This window comes from Mus musculus, chromosome 16 (assembly GCF_000001635.26).
Source record: "Mus musculus strain C57BL/6J chromosome 16, GRCm38.p6 C57BL/6J".
NCBI classification, from domain to species: domain Eukaryota; kingdom Metazoa; phylum Chordata; class Mammalia; order Rodentia; family Muridae; genus Mus; species Mus musculus.
The window spans coordinates 5,061,393-5,074,433 of NC_000082.6; the positions used below are offsets into that span (position 1 = coordinate 5,061,393).

Consider the following 13,041-nt stretch of genomic DNA (forward strand, 5'->3'; position numbering starts at 1 on the left):
ATCTCTCTAGCGCCCCCTCCCCTCCTTTTTTTCTTTCTTTCTTTGTTTTGTTTTTCGAGACAGGGTTTCTGTATAGCCTTGGCTGTCCTGGAACTTACTTTGTAGACCAGGCTGGCCTCAAACTCAGAAATCCGCCTACCTCTGCCTCCCGAGTGCTGGGATTAAAGGCGTGCACCACCACGCTCAGCTTCCTTTTATCTTTTTTTTTTTTTTTTAAGATTTATTTATTATTATACATAAGTACACTGTATGTCAGACATCCCAGAAGAGGCCATCAGATCTCATTACGGGTGGTTGTGAGCCACCATGTGGCTGCTCTGTAACAAAATAGGTCCTCTAAGGCCTTATTTACGCCTTTAACTCACACACTGCCTTGGCCTCTCTAGTAGCTAGGATTACAATAAATTGATACACTTAGTGAAAATCTGTTTTTTCCACAGTAAAAAATGGTATTTTATCTTGCTATTTCTGAATAATAGTTTTTATTACATAGTTTAGAAGTGTTGGGTAATCATGGAAGGTTATTTAACCAAGACTATGGCTTTTTGTATGTATGTGTTTTATTTTTTGTGAAATGATCTCTTTCCAGAAAAAAGATGTCTTGGATCCTTTCAATGATGAAGAAAAAGAAAGGCATAAGGTGGAGGCCCTTGCACGGAAATTTGAAGAAAAATATGTAAGATTTCTCTGTTGGGCAAGACAACAGCCTCATCAGTGAGAATAGTCTCCAAGCATTTCATGATCATTTAGTGGATAGTCAAAAGTGACCTGGAAATAGATGTAGTATTCAGAGGAAACAGAATGCAGCTATTAAACCAATGTATTAAGGTACAGAACTCTTATGTGGCAGGGCAGTGTGTGAGTTAAAGGCGTAAATAAGGCCTTAGAGGACCTATTTTGTTACAGAGCAGAAGAATCTGTTTTGTTCTTCTTTCTTAGGCCATTTATGCAGATTAAATCTGCTCTATTTCAAGTTTTAGGGGCGGGATTGGACTATGTATGTGTGTGAGAGAAAGAAGAGAGACAGAGACAGGTTGGGGGGTAGTATGTGTTTTCATTACTTTACAACTTAATCACTAGCCCAAAGCAACATTTAATTGTACTTACCAAAAAGCATGTGACTCCTTCCTTTTAAATTTCAGGGTGGAAAGAAACGTAGGAAAGACCGAATACAGGACTTGATTGATATGGGGTATGGCTATGATGAATCGGATTCTTTCATCGATAACTCTGAGGCGGTGAGTACTTAGTGGAATGATATTGTATGATACTGACAGTGGGGAAGTGGGGTTGTGGTATCTCAGTGTGTCCTCTTTGCACAAGCAGCATTGAGCTTAAGAGGAAGAGACCTCCTAAACCCAGAATTTTTTTTTTTATTTGAAAACCTCTTTCCAAAACATCTAGTAGCTTGCACATTAGTGATTGAAGAGAGGAGGTCTTAGCATCGTGTCTGAAGAGTGACAGGCAATCCCAGTTGCATCTCTTAAATTGTGCACCTTGGACCATAGAAGCAGAAGTGGGAGCTGATGATATGTTTCCCCCTTTAGTATGATGAACTTGTTCCTGCTTCTTTGACTACAAAGTATGGAGGATTTTACATCAACTCAGGAACCTTGCAGTTTAGACAAGCTTCAGAATCTGAAGATGACTTCATTAAAGAAAAGAAGAAAAAATCTCCGAAGGTTAGGATATTCTTTCTTTTGGACTTTAGAAATATATTTTGATGTGACTCTGTGAAATTAGTAGGTTACTCTAGAATATGTAGTCTCTTAGGATGCCTCAGGAGATTGGTGGACAGGTACAGGATGTGAACATGGGGATGCTGGTCAGGCCTTAGTCATTTCATCCATGTCTAAAGATGGTCCAGCAGGGTCATGTTTCCAGATAAGTCTTAGGGAGTGCTATGAACCCACTCCTCCTGACTTTTCCACTGTGGACTTGGAGAGGACTTTAATTCTGGGGCTGTCACCCACTGCATACTGGTCAGCCTTAGTTTGAGTATATTTCAGGGCCTGCCTACCACTGGCCATTACTTAAAATGAGCGAGTTCACCTACAACCAATTCTAGAACAGCCACCATGGTCTTCACTTGGATTCTTGCAGGAAACACTGTTGTTGGAATGTTGTGGGTTCTTGACCCAGGGACTGCTTTGAGAGACAGCTTTTTGTTCATGAAGGAAATGAGATGGGTCTGAAGATATACACTACACAGAGCAAGTCTAGTGTACTTGCTCTCTGACTCAGGGAATTGTGTAACTGCCTTTTTTTTTTAATTCTCAGAAGCGGAAGTTGAAGGAAGGTGGTGAAAAGATAAAAAAGAAGAAAAAAGATGACACTTACGACAAGGAGAAGAAATCGAAAAAGTCCAAGTTTTCCAAAGCCGGGTAAGAGGGAGCAGCTTTTCATGAGGAAAAGTTCTGGTCTATGAGGGCACATGAGGGCCCTGGGATACCTGGGCCTGATTTTCCTTCCCTCTCCTCTCCAGCTTCAAAGGAGGCTATAGGGCCTGACCCTCCTCTCCAGTCTCTTCTGACAGGGCTGTTCTGGGCAAGTCAGCCATTCTCATCTCTCTGTGTTGGAGAGCCTGTGGGCCTGCATTCCTCTGTCAGCCCAGTCGCCTTCAAGTTGCTGCTGTTCTCTGCTTTCCATGTGTTCTTCCTTGAAATGGTTTTCCTGCCCCTCCCATTTTTTGCAACTTTTATTTTAGCCTGGTAGTGGTTCTTAAAAAACCCATTGGATATTTAGCATTATATGACACTGTATTGCTAATCTGTATTCATGCTTAAGTTTTGGTCCAGCAAGAACAAGTTCTCTTTGCCAAAAGGATGGAGGCATGATAACAGAGTGGACTGATAGAACAAAGACTATCATGGAGATCCTTCCCTGGGAGCAGGGATGAAGGCTGCTGAGTTTCTCATGGAGAACCTGAGTAACCAGTCTCCCTCTTGCTTGCAGCTTCACAGCCCTCAATGCCAGTAAGGAGAAAAAGAAGAAGAAGTACTCTGGGTCATTAAGCGTTAGAGAGATGCTCAAGAAATTTCAGAAGGAGAAAGAGGCTCAGAAAAAAAGGGAGGAGGAGCATAAACCTGTAGCTGTGTCATCAATAGAAGCTCAGGGCCTTAGGGAACTGGAGGGCACTTCTGACCCACTGCTCTCACTCTTTGGCTCTACTTCTGACAATGACTTGCTCCAAGCTGCCACTGCCATGGACTCTCTGACGGATTTGGACTTGGAGCAGTTGCTCAGTGAGTCTCCAGAAGGAAGCCCTTTCCGAGATATGGATGATGGAAGTGATTCCCTTGGGGTGGGATTGGATCAGGAATTCAGGCAGCCCTCTTCCTTCCCCGAAGGCCTGCCGATACCCCTGGAGAAGCGTGTTAAGGAGCTGGCTCAGGTATGGTGACATCATATGGCTGGGCTTTTCTGGAAGCCATTTCAGTAGATTGGCATTAGCTCTGCACCCTGTGGAGCTTGATGCCCAAGAAATCCTTTGTGAAAGTGTAAGCCTTTCCCAAGTTCTCATTTCATCCCAAGGAGGAAACAGTTTAAGTTTTGCCCACCAGGATTCAGTTTTTCACCTTTTTTGGTTCCCTTTACTTCTGGAAATTTTATTTTGGGGACATTTTTCTCTTGTTCTGTTTTCTGCCAGTTTCTTTCTTACAACTCCCATTTGCTTTTGTTGATCAGCCCCAATGTTGACAAGCAGGCAACTGAGGTAAAATCTCATCTTTGAATTCTTCCAAAGATTTTGAAAGTTCACTGGTTTGTAAACACATTAAGAGCAAGCACATGCTTAGCTGTTACTGGGTTTTCTTGCTCTGATGTCATCATTAGTGCTGAGGTGCACCTGGTTGGTGATGAGGGGAAGCTTAGTTTGAACACCTCCTCCTATCCCAGAAAACAGCAAGCAGTCTTTAGCATGGAATAGCCATGCTGCTGTTTTCCTCCTGTATCTGGAGATGATGATCTCTTGAGTCCTAAGAACTGTCAGTTAAGCGATTTACTACTAGCTATAATCTAACTGGATCATGAGTTTTAATACCATTGCCTTGGTTAAAATAGCATTTCCCTGTAGACACTGATTTGGATGGTAGCTCTAAGAGTGTTTGTGCCCAACAGCAGTACGTTTTGAACTAGTGGTACTTACAGCATTTTCAGAATCACTATTGTGACTATTTCAAGTTTCAGGACAGTGCAGAACATCAGCTTCAGTATAAATGTTTTGTTTTCTCACCTAGAGAAGGCATTTGAACACAGTGTACAAAGCAAACAAAACACCTTATTCATAGCTATAGTTTCTCCTTGTTATCCTATGTGTGGTATATCCAAGTGTTCTTGAATGTAACGCTTTAATGAACTGTGACATGTCAGGGACTCAGTTATCTGACTATGACATTGAAGGAAGAGGAATTGAATCTTTACTTGGCATATTTGAGCATATTGTCTTGTTGCTCAGAATTTATGTTTAAAAAATTACTTCTTGTTCTTTTCAATGCTTTGATTTGTAAGCACATTGTTTTGTAGTCTCTCAAAGACTTGTTAACTAAGTTGAATGATACCAGGTGATAGTAGACTATTGTTTATTTTTAACAGAAAAGTCCAGATAAACTCCTGCTTATGTGCTCACCCCCATGGTAGATTGTGATCAGAGTAGTAACCTATTATTTCACCTTTTTTGGGAAAAGATATAGTGGAAATGAAGTGCCACACCTGAAACAGTGTTGAACTGTGGTACAAGAAAGCTCTGGGTAGACATGCTATCTGGTAAGTTGTCTCTCCTGAATAATGGCCCCGTTACAGCTTACATTACAGATTTTGCTGCACCTGGAGCCCTTCATATGTGTGCATGGGTGTCTGGGTGCCTGGTCCTTTGTGATAATTAGCTAGGAAAGGTTGTCTTTCCAGAGAAGAATGTATTTAGACATAGAAGAACATTACATAGAGTTCCAAAAGCCACACATGGTTATTTGTATCCTTAATAAAGAATTCTGTGCAGGATCTTGAAATGAACACAGCATTTTAAAAATTAAATTTGAGGGGGCTGGAGAGATGGTTCATCGGTTAAGAGCACTAACTGTTGGTCCAAAGGTCCTGAGTTCAATTCCCAGCAACCACATGGTGGCTCACAACCATCTATAATGGGATCTGATGCCCTCTTCTAGTGTGTCTGAGGAAGTGATGGTATATTCATATACATAAAATTTAAAAATCAATTAAATTTGATAGCTAGGCATGGTGACACTCACTTATAATCCCAATCGTTGAGAGGTGGTGACTTCCCTAAATTTATTTTCTTCCCTTATTCTTTTTTAAAAATAAGATTAGATAGATTTTAAATCTTGACTTTAGATGAGATACATGTCCATTTCTATTGCTTAAATTTGAAAACGAATGCTAAAACTTGGGCTTAGCTACATATTATTCCTGACTATGCTGGTTAAGTGTCTCTTTTCTGGTCTTGCCTAAGCTTATACTTGTGACTGCATTCAGCCAGCACACTAGTCATATACTTGACTAGATCTCCCTATCAAGGGTTTCTGCAGATCATGGTAGTCTCACTAGTTACTCCACCTTACCTCAGAATTGGAATCCTGCTTCAGTCTCCAAAGTAACTGGGATTATGGGTGTGTGCCAGCAATCCCAACTTCAGTTGGTCTTTAATTTGGGTTTATTTGAAATGTAGCACCTAAGTAATTCACTATAAAGCCAGATCCTCCAAGATGCAGTTTAAAAGACTTCAGAAAAAAAATTTTTTTAAAGGTTATACAGTCAGAAAGCGTTTGAAGTACTGGAGAAATGGCTTAATATCTAAAAATAAAATTTGTAGCCTGGTATGGTAGTACATGCCCCTGTAATTGTAGCTCTTAGGGAGCAGAGGCTAGTGAGACAAGAGTTAAAGGATAGGAGTGAGAAGGGCAGATCAGTGGCTAAGAATGCTAGTTGCACAACCATTGAGGACCTGAATTTTGGATCCTAGCACTTACATAACAAAGCTAAGTGTGGTCTAGTATGTGCCTATAACAACCTTAATGCTCTCAGGGTGGGGTGGAGCAGAAGGATCCGTAGGCTTAGTGACTAAAAGCCTAACCCAGAATACTGAATTCCAGGAATAAGGCAGAGAGTGATTGCGAAGGACAGTTGATGTGCTCCTTTGGTGTCTCGTGTGCACACACAAATACCTACATACACACAAAGTACATATAAACAGAGTTCAAGTTCATCCTTGGGTTAATAAAACCCTGTTTCAGAAAAGTAATATAATCTGCAAACTTAAACTGTTGCTGCCCTGATGAACAATGTGACGTTTGAATATCTGTTTAAGGAGTGAGATTGAATTAACTAAGGATACTTTTGGGTCTTAGAACTAGTAGTATAAATTTAAACAAAACAATAACTTGTCTGGGGAGATAATGAAGTGCTTGCTACACAAGCATGAGGACACAAATTTTGATTCCCCAGAATCCTTGGATAGTAAGCCATGGTGCCTAAGAAACAACAGCTGAGGCGGTCTGCTAGCTAATATTTGTACCCGTACACACACATGCACACTTGTATACACACCACACAGGATCCAGTTTCATTTTCTTCCTACATTAACTAAGGCTGTAGCTCAGTGGTACAGGGCTTGAATAGCATATATGAGACCCTATATTCTCTCTCCAGCAATGCAAGGGTGAGGGGAGCAAACTAACCCAAACACAGAAACAAACCCCAAAATATCAAAGTAATAGAATCAATCCCACTGCTCTAGAAAAGCACCAAGATTGAATCTGAATGCTTTTTTAAAAGTACACGAAATTGCACATGCTCTTTAGCCATGTATAGTAGCTTATGCCTGTAGTCCTAGCACCCAGAAGTCAGGATTGCAAGTTTCAGGGCAGTCTGGGATATATTATTGTAAGTTCAAAGCTGGCCTTAGATATACCGCAAGACTCTATCTTTTAAAAATTAATAAGTAAAATAAGTTAATTTAAAAATAAAATCCACACTGGACAGTGGTGGCACATGTCTTTAATCCTAGTACTAGGAAGGCAAAGGCAGGCAAATCTCTGAGTTCGAGGCCATCCTGGTCTACAGAGTGAGTTCCAGGACAGCCAGGGATACACAGAGAAACCCTGTCTCAATAAAATAAAATAATAGACTGCATATGTCCTTTCTTCCACTGTCCAGTATTTATGTTATACCTTTCATCTGTTTCCTATGGGCTATCTTTTAGACAAGGCATCCTTAGAAGTTTGAATTTTATATAGTTTCTCCACATTCATTTCTGATTAGTCAATATTTAATTTTTTCCATCTAGTTTGCCTTCTTAAAATTGTCTGTTTATATGTTTTCTTTTCTTTCACTCATTCAGTGGACCTTCGATTTGATAGTTGTAATGAATACAATGGCATAGATTCAAGTTCTTATCCTCCATGATCTTGTCATGTAGAGAGGTAGACAACTGGCTGAAATACAGAACAAATGAAATACCTTCAGTCTTGTTTGGATGGCTAACCAGAGGGCTAGGTAGACAGCCAGACTGAGTGGAGATCAAAAAGTAGCTCTGAGGACTCAGACTAGAGTCCAGAGTGTTGATTAGACTAGTCTTCAGGGCAAGAGGTCCTTGTCATAAAGTAGGACAGAGCTGAATGTGAGTCACTGGACAGTGGGATCCTCAGAGTGTATGGTAGGAGACGAGCAGAAATGGATGGCTAGTGGCAGATAGTGGAAAACCATATGTTATGGTTGGGTTTGACTATCAGCTGGAAAAGAACCCTTATAGGGTTCTAAGGAAGTTAGTGAGATGTTTTAAGAAGGCTAAGGTGCAGGTATGAGTAGGAGCCTAGGAGGTCAAGCAAGTAAGTTTTAATAAGTTGCTTGCTTATCCAAGGCCACTCAACTACTCCTTTACAGAAGTAATTGGAAGTGATTTAAAGGTAATTGGAAGTACTAGTCCAGAGTTCAGAGGAGAAGGGTCAGGACTTAGATTTGAGGGATCTGCTGAGATGTAGAAGCCTGAGCATCAGGAGTTAAAGGTCAGTATCAGCTTTTGAACTCTGTTTCTGGTGGGCAGGGTATAAAGGACCTAGTAGAATAAGCAAGTGGAACCAGGAGGACCCAGAGATTGCAATTACAAGAAGGCAGAAGAGTAAAGATTTATATATCTTTATCAGAGAGTCACCTTGTTGTCCCCATTTTGTATAAAGTTTGATTTCAGAAACTATATTTTGCCTTAATTTCCAGGTCAGCATCTTTTTGTTCAGGCCAGTGATTCCCAACCCTCTTTGCTCATTAGAATCACCATGTGGCATGTTGAGAGAGATCTGATATTTGGGCTACTTGTCAAGAACATACATTCTTCAGTTCCAACTCCCAAGATTATGTTTTGATTGGCCTGGGGTAGGGAAACCTGCCTAGGAACTTCCATGTGCAGCTAAGAGTGAGAACTACCAGGATTAGTCTTTGCTGTGGTCACTTCAGGGATCTCTAGACTTGTTCTTCAAGTTGTCATCTTTAGTATCACATATGATTTCAGGAGTCTGAGTGTGGGATACTGTACAGATTTTCAAAGGATCTCCTTTAAGTGCTGAAGCTACACAGTCATTTTTTTTTTCCTAATAGGCTTCTCTCTGGGTACTGAGTATGACTGTAGTGCACAGTATTTTTATTACTTTTCATTATTTTTTGATACATAAAAGTCTTTAAATTAGCAGGTCTTACTTAACCTATAGGTTGCAACTCTTTCATAGAGTCACCTAAAACCATAGATATTTGCATTGTGATTCATAGCAGTAGCAAAATTACAGTTACAAAGTAGCAATAGAAATAGTTTTATGGTTGGGGATCATCACAACATGAGTAATTGTGTTAAGAGGTTGCAGCATTAGGAAGGTTGAGAACTCCTGCTTTAAATCTGAGAGGTTTGCTGAAGATCTTACTTGTTTTTCTACCATTGACAGCATAGAAATCGCAATTTACAGGGTGGTTGGTAAGGGCCTGCACACAGAAGCTAGACAGCTGGCTGAGTTGGTCTCTAGCCAGATGTCTCAGGATCACTTCTTTTTCCATGATTAATATGGTTCCAAGAAACTCAGCCCACAGATGCTGCGTCAGCTTTGGGATGACCTTATCTGGGGCTGGGAAATAGGAAGATAGCAGAGTGTTTTGTTGGCAGGTGCTCTTTGGGAGCGATGACTCTGTGCCTGCTGGTGAATGTGAGGGATGCATGGGAAAGGGCACTAATACATTGCTGTCACTGTCTCCTGTGAATCAGGCTGCCAGAGCTGCTGAGGGAGAGAGCAAACAGAAATTCTTCACTCAAGATATTAATGGCATCCTGCTGGAGTGAGTACCATCTGTTTGTTTGTCTCTGTTCTCCTATTTAAAATGAAACAGGGACATTGCATCTATCTCCATAAATGATAGAACTTACAAATCTTCAGCAACGGACATTATTAAAATGATATAGTACATGTATTGTCATAGTTGGAAGAGGATTTCTTGACAAGTATGCGATGAAAAAAGAGAATGCAGAAGAATGAATGACAACCTGGTGACCTCAGGTCTGCTGGGAGTTAGGTGCCTTTCAGGGTTCCTCCTCGTTTTCACTTGTGCTGCCATTTCTCTTCATCCCGTCATGCTTTTCCCAGAGCCCCAAAAACCTGAGGTACTTGGTTGTCTGAACTAATTAATAAGGACAACAGCAAGCATACAAAGCTAAGCCATGTCAGGCCACAGCTTTGCAACCCCTTTCCTGGTTATATTAGGTAGCAGGAGCAGCTTGATGCTCAATAGCAGGGCTTTGCTTATGTAAGGACAGTTGTCAAGGCTTGGATGTTTCCACAAATGGCCTCTACTGAGTAGAATGTGGATGAACCTTTTGGCTCAGCACAGGGCCTCAAAGAGCACCTGTGAGAGTTTTGTGTCAATAAAGAGCCTGCTTGATTGTGTCATATAAAGAAAGCTCGGGCTTTTTCTGTTTGTTTGGCTGGCGTCACTAGAGAGTGAGGATTTTCCTGATCTCATGATCATGGATAGAATTAGTAACTGAAAATCAAAATGTGGAGAAGGCTGGAAAGATGCTCTAGTGCCTATAAGAACTTGACATTGCTCTCATAGAGGACCAGGTTTTGGTTCCTAGTACCTAGATGGTGGCTCACAACTGTCTTTAACAACCTGACTTTTTAACTTTAAGTCCAGGGGATCCAGTGTCCTCTTAAGGTTTCCATGGGCACCAGGCATTCACATGGGACAGACATACACATATAGGCAAAACACTTTGCATAAAACAAAAATAAACCTTCGAAATACTGTCAGGAAATATTTCCTGCCAACTCCAAGCATTTTGTTACTTTCACTTTTAAAACTTTCATATTTTCTTTGTTTATGAAATTTAATACTCCTATCTTTTTGTCTTTGGTTTTGTTTTCTTGACTACCTTTGACTTGGTCTTATCCATGACCTAAGAGCCTTGATTCTTTTTTCCTAGCCAAGTTCTTTCAGCTTGAGAGTTTTTCTTGTTGCTGATGGAGATTTTATCGCTGTGGCCACATGGTTGGTTACATTGTGTGACTATCAGCCTACTTTTGGTGCCTAGCTTTCTTCTCCAGTCTGCAACCTAAGGAAGAGAAAACTTGCAGTGAGCTGCAGGCCATTGATGACTGTGTTGTGTTCTTCAGCATAGAGGTGCAAACTCGGGAGCTGACTAGCCAAATCCGTTCTGGGGTGTTTGCCTATCTGGCTTCATTCCTGCCCTGCAGCAAGGATGCTCTAGTCAAGCGTGCTCGGAAACTTCACCTCTACGAACAGGTGGGTGGCAGAGTCTGCCTAAGGATCCCATCTGCTGCACTACCTCCTTCTGATAGCCCGTTATGAGTCCTCAGTGTAAGACTGGTTCATGAGCCAAGCCTGTACTGTGTCCTTTTTTTGTAGGGTGGGCGCCTGAAAGAGCCACTCCAGAAGCTCAAGGATGCCATAGGTAGGGCTATGCCTGAGCAGGTAGCCAAGTACCAGGATGAATGCCAAGCACACACACAGGCAAAGGTTGCTAAGTAAGTATGTCCCATCTCACTTGAGTATCATCTTTCTGTATTATCTTCCTGTATCTCCTACTTCCTCTTAAAATTACTTGTATATATGTGAGTTGTCTGTGGAATGTGCATGAACTTGCAGAATCCAGAAGAGAGTCATATGCCCTGAAGTTGTTAAAGGTGATTGTGAGCTAGGGTGCTGGAAACTGAATTTGGATCCCCTGCAAGAGCAGTATATGCTTTTAAACTCTGAGCTATCTCTCCAGGTTCCTGTCTCTTCTTTTTACACTCCTCCAACACTTTTTACATTGCTCCTTCATGTGTGCTGTCATCCATGTAGGGAGCCCATGTGCTTTATATAGGGCATGGGTGGTTAAATAAAGATGGTGTTAGGTGTTGGCTTGATTCATTGGTGCTTTAGACAAATGAAAGAACCTCAGGAATTATTATTCTTTCCTTATAGGTTAGGTTATATGAAGATAGTTTTTGTTGATTTTCTCTAGGCAATGTAGCACTTTCTGATCTTAAGGAAAGTGCTGTAGAAGGGAGGAGTGGGAAGCTGGTGGGCAGGAGGACCTCAGAATTCCTTCTATTCCCTCTATAGGATGCTGGAGGAAGAGAAAGACAAGGAGCAGAGAGAACGGATTTGTTCTGATGAAGAAGAGGATGAAGAAAAGGGGGGCCGGAGAATAATGGGGCCCCGGAAGAAATTCCAGTGGAATGATGAAATCAGGTGTGCACAAACTGGGACCTTGCATCATTGGAGGGTTTGTGAGACCAGTGTCTGAGCCTGTTCCCATATTGCTAAAGAAGGTTAGGATTGATTACTTTCATGGGTTGCTGAAAGCACACAGTGGTGACTGTGAAACAGCATTTGGGGTGGTGGGAGGTTGCTGATCTCTCTCTCTGCTCCTCAGGGAGCTTCTGTGCCAGGTGGTGAAGATCAAGCTGGAGAGCCGTGATCTGGAGAGGAACAGCAAGGCCCAGGCCTGGGAGGACTGTGTGAAAGCTTTTCTGGATGCTGAGGTCAAGCCTCTCTGGCCCAAAGGCTGGATGCAAGCCAGGTGAGGTCTTTGTGCTGAGGCAGGGAAATCTGGCCTGACTGGGATGATCCCTGCCCCATAGGTTGCTATCTTATTGATTCCATTCTGATGTCACTTGAGTACTTAGGGTCATACTGGGATCTATAAAGGAGACTTCTTAATCTATAAGAGGGATCTTATTTGTGGAGTTCAGTTCTTGTAAGTCCTCATCCCACTTTAGTTGGAAGATTGGCTGCATTCTCTTTTCCTCACAGTATGAACTTTGTTGTTTGATGCAGTGGCTGTACCAGAGGCTAAGAGATGGAAGTCATCTTAGGGACTGCCTCATGGTTCCAAAAAGTTTCATTCACAAGGAGCCACAGTGCTAATTCCATGCTGGAGCTTAGTGTTGAGCTATCCAGAAGCTCCTTCATGTGTGCTGTCATCCATGTAGGGAGCCCATGTGCTTTCTGTAGGGCATGGGTGGTTAGATAAAGATGGTATAAGGTGTTGGCTTGATTCATTGGTGCTTTAGACATGAAATTTTCATCTTTCCTTACAGTTAGGGAATTTTCATTCTTTCCTTACAGTTAGGTTATATGAAGATAGTGTTTGTTGAGTTTCTGAGGGGGGGGGAGACCATGCTACATGTGCTACTTCATATTTTTTCCTTAGGTGGATTTAAATAGCACCACTGCCTTAGGGAACTTGTGGCTATGATAGGTTGCAACAAAGCCATTGACTTTCTTGATGGCTGTACATAAGTTGGTGAGGCCATATTAGGCCTCCTCAGCTGGATTAAGTGCCACTGAGTTCCAGAGCCTTCAGGAACAATCTAGAAGCAGAGTTGTGGCATAGCGGGGTAGATATGATACCCCAGCCCTTTGTCTTTCAGGACTCTATTTAAGGAGAGCCGACGAGGCCATGGACACCTGACATCACTTCTGTAAGTACCTCAGAATTTTATTTTTTGGGGCTCTGCTATTTTAATCTTTTCGTGTGGATCT

The 13,041-nt window shown here is 41.7% G+C and overlaps 1 protein-coding gene across 6 annotated transcripts in view; it reads left to right on the plus strand.

The window, feature by feature from the left end:
• The window catches only part of Ubn1 (ubinuclein 1), a 36,233-nt gene that overhangs the window by 11,336 nt on the left and 11,856 nt on the right, over positions 1-13,041 (plus strand). For all 6 annotated transcript variants that reach the window (NM_026666.4, NM_001356320.2, XM_006521817.4 and 3 more), the window contains 11 exons: positions 590-676; positions 1,143-1,238; positions 1,548-1,682; positions 2,281-2,384; positions 2,956-3,394; positions 9,257-9,327; positions 10,662-10,791; positions 10,915-11,033; positions 11,617-11,745; positions 11,930-12,076; positions 12,930-12,980. In NM_026666.4, the coding sequence (NP_080942.1) occupies positions 590-676; positions 1,143-1,238; positions 1,548-1,682; positions 2,281-2,384; positions 2,956-3,394; positions 9,257-9,327; positions 10,662-10,791; positions 10,915-11,033; positions 11,617-11,745; positions 11,930-12,076; positions 12,930-12,980 (1,508 nt within the window). The remainder of the gene's footprint in view (positions 1-589; positions 677-1,142; positions 1,239-1,547; positions 1,683-2,280; positions 2,385-2,955; positions 3,395-9,256; positions 9,328-10,661; positions 10,792-10,914; positions 11,034-11,616; positions 11,746-11,929; positions 12,077-12,929; positions 12,981-13,041) is intronic.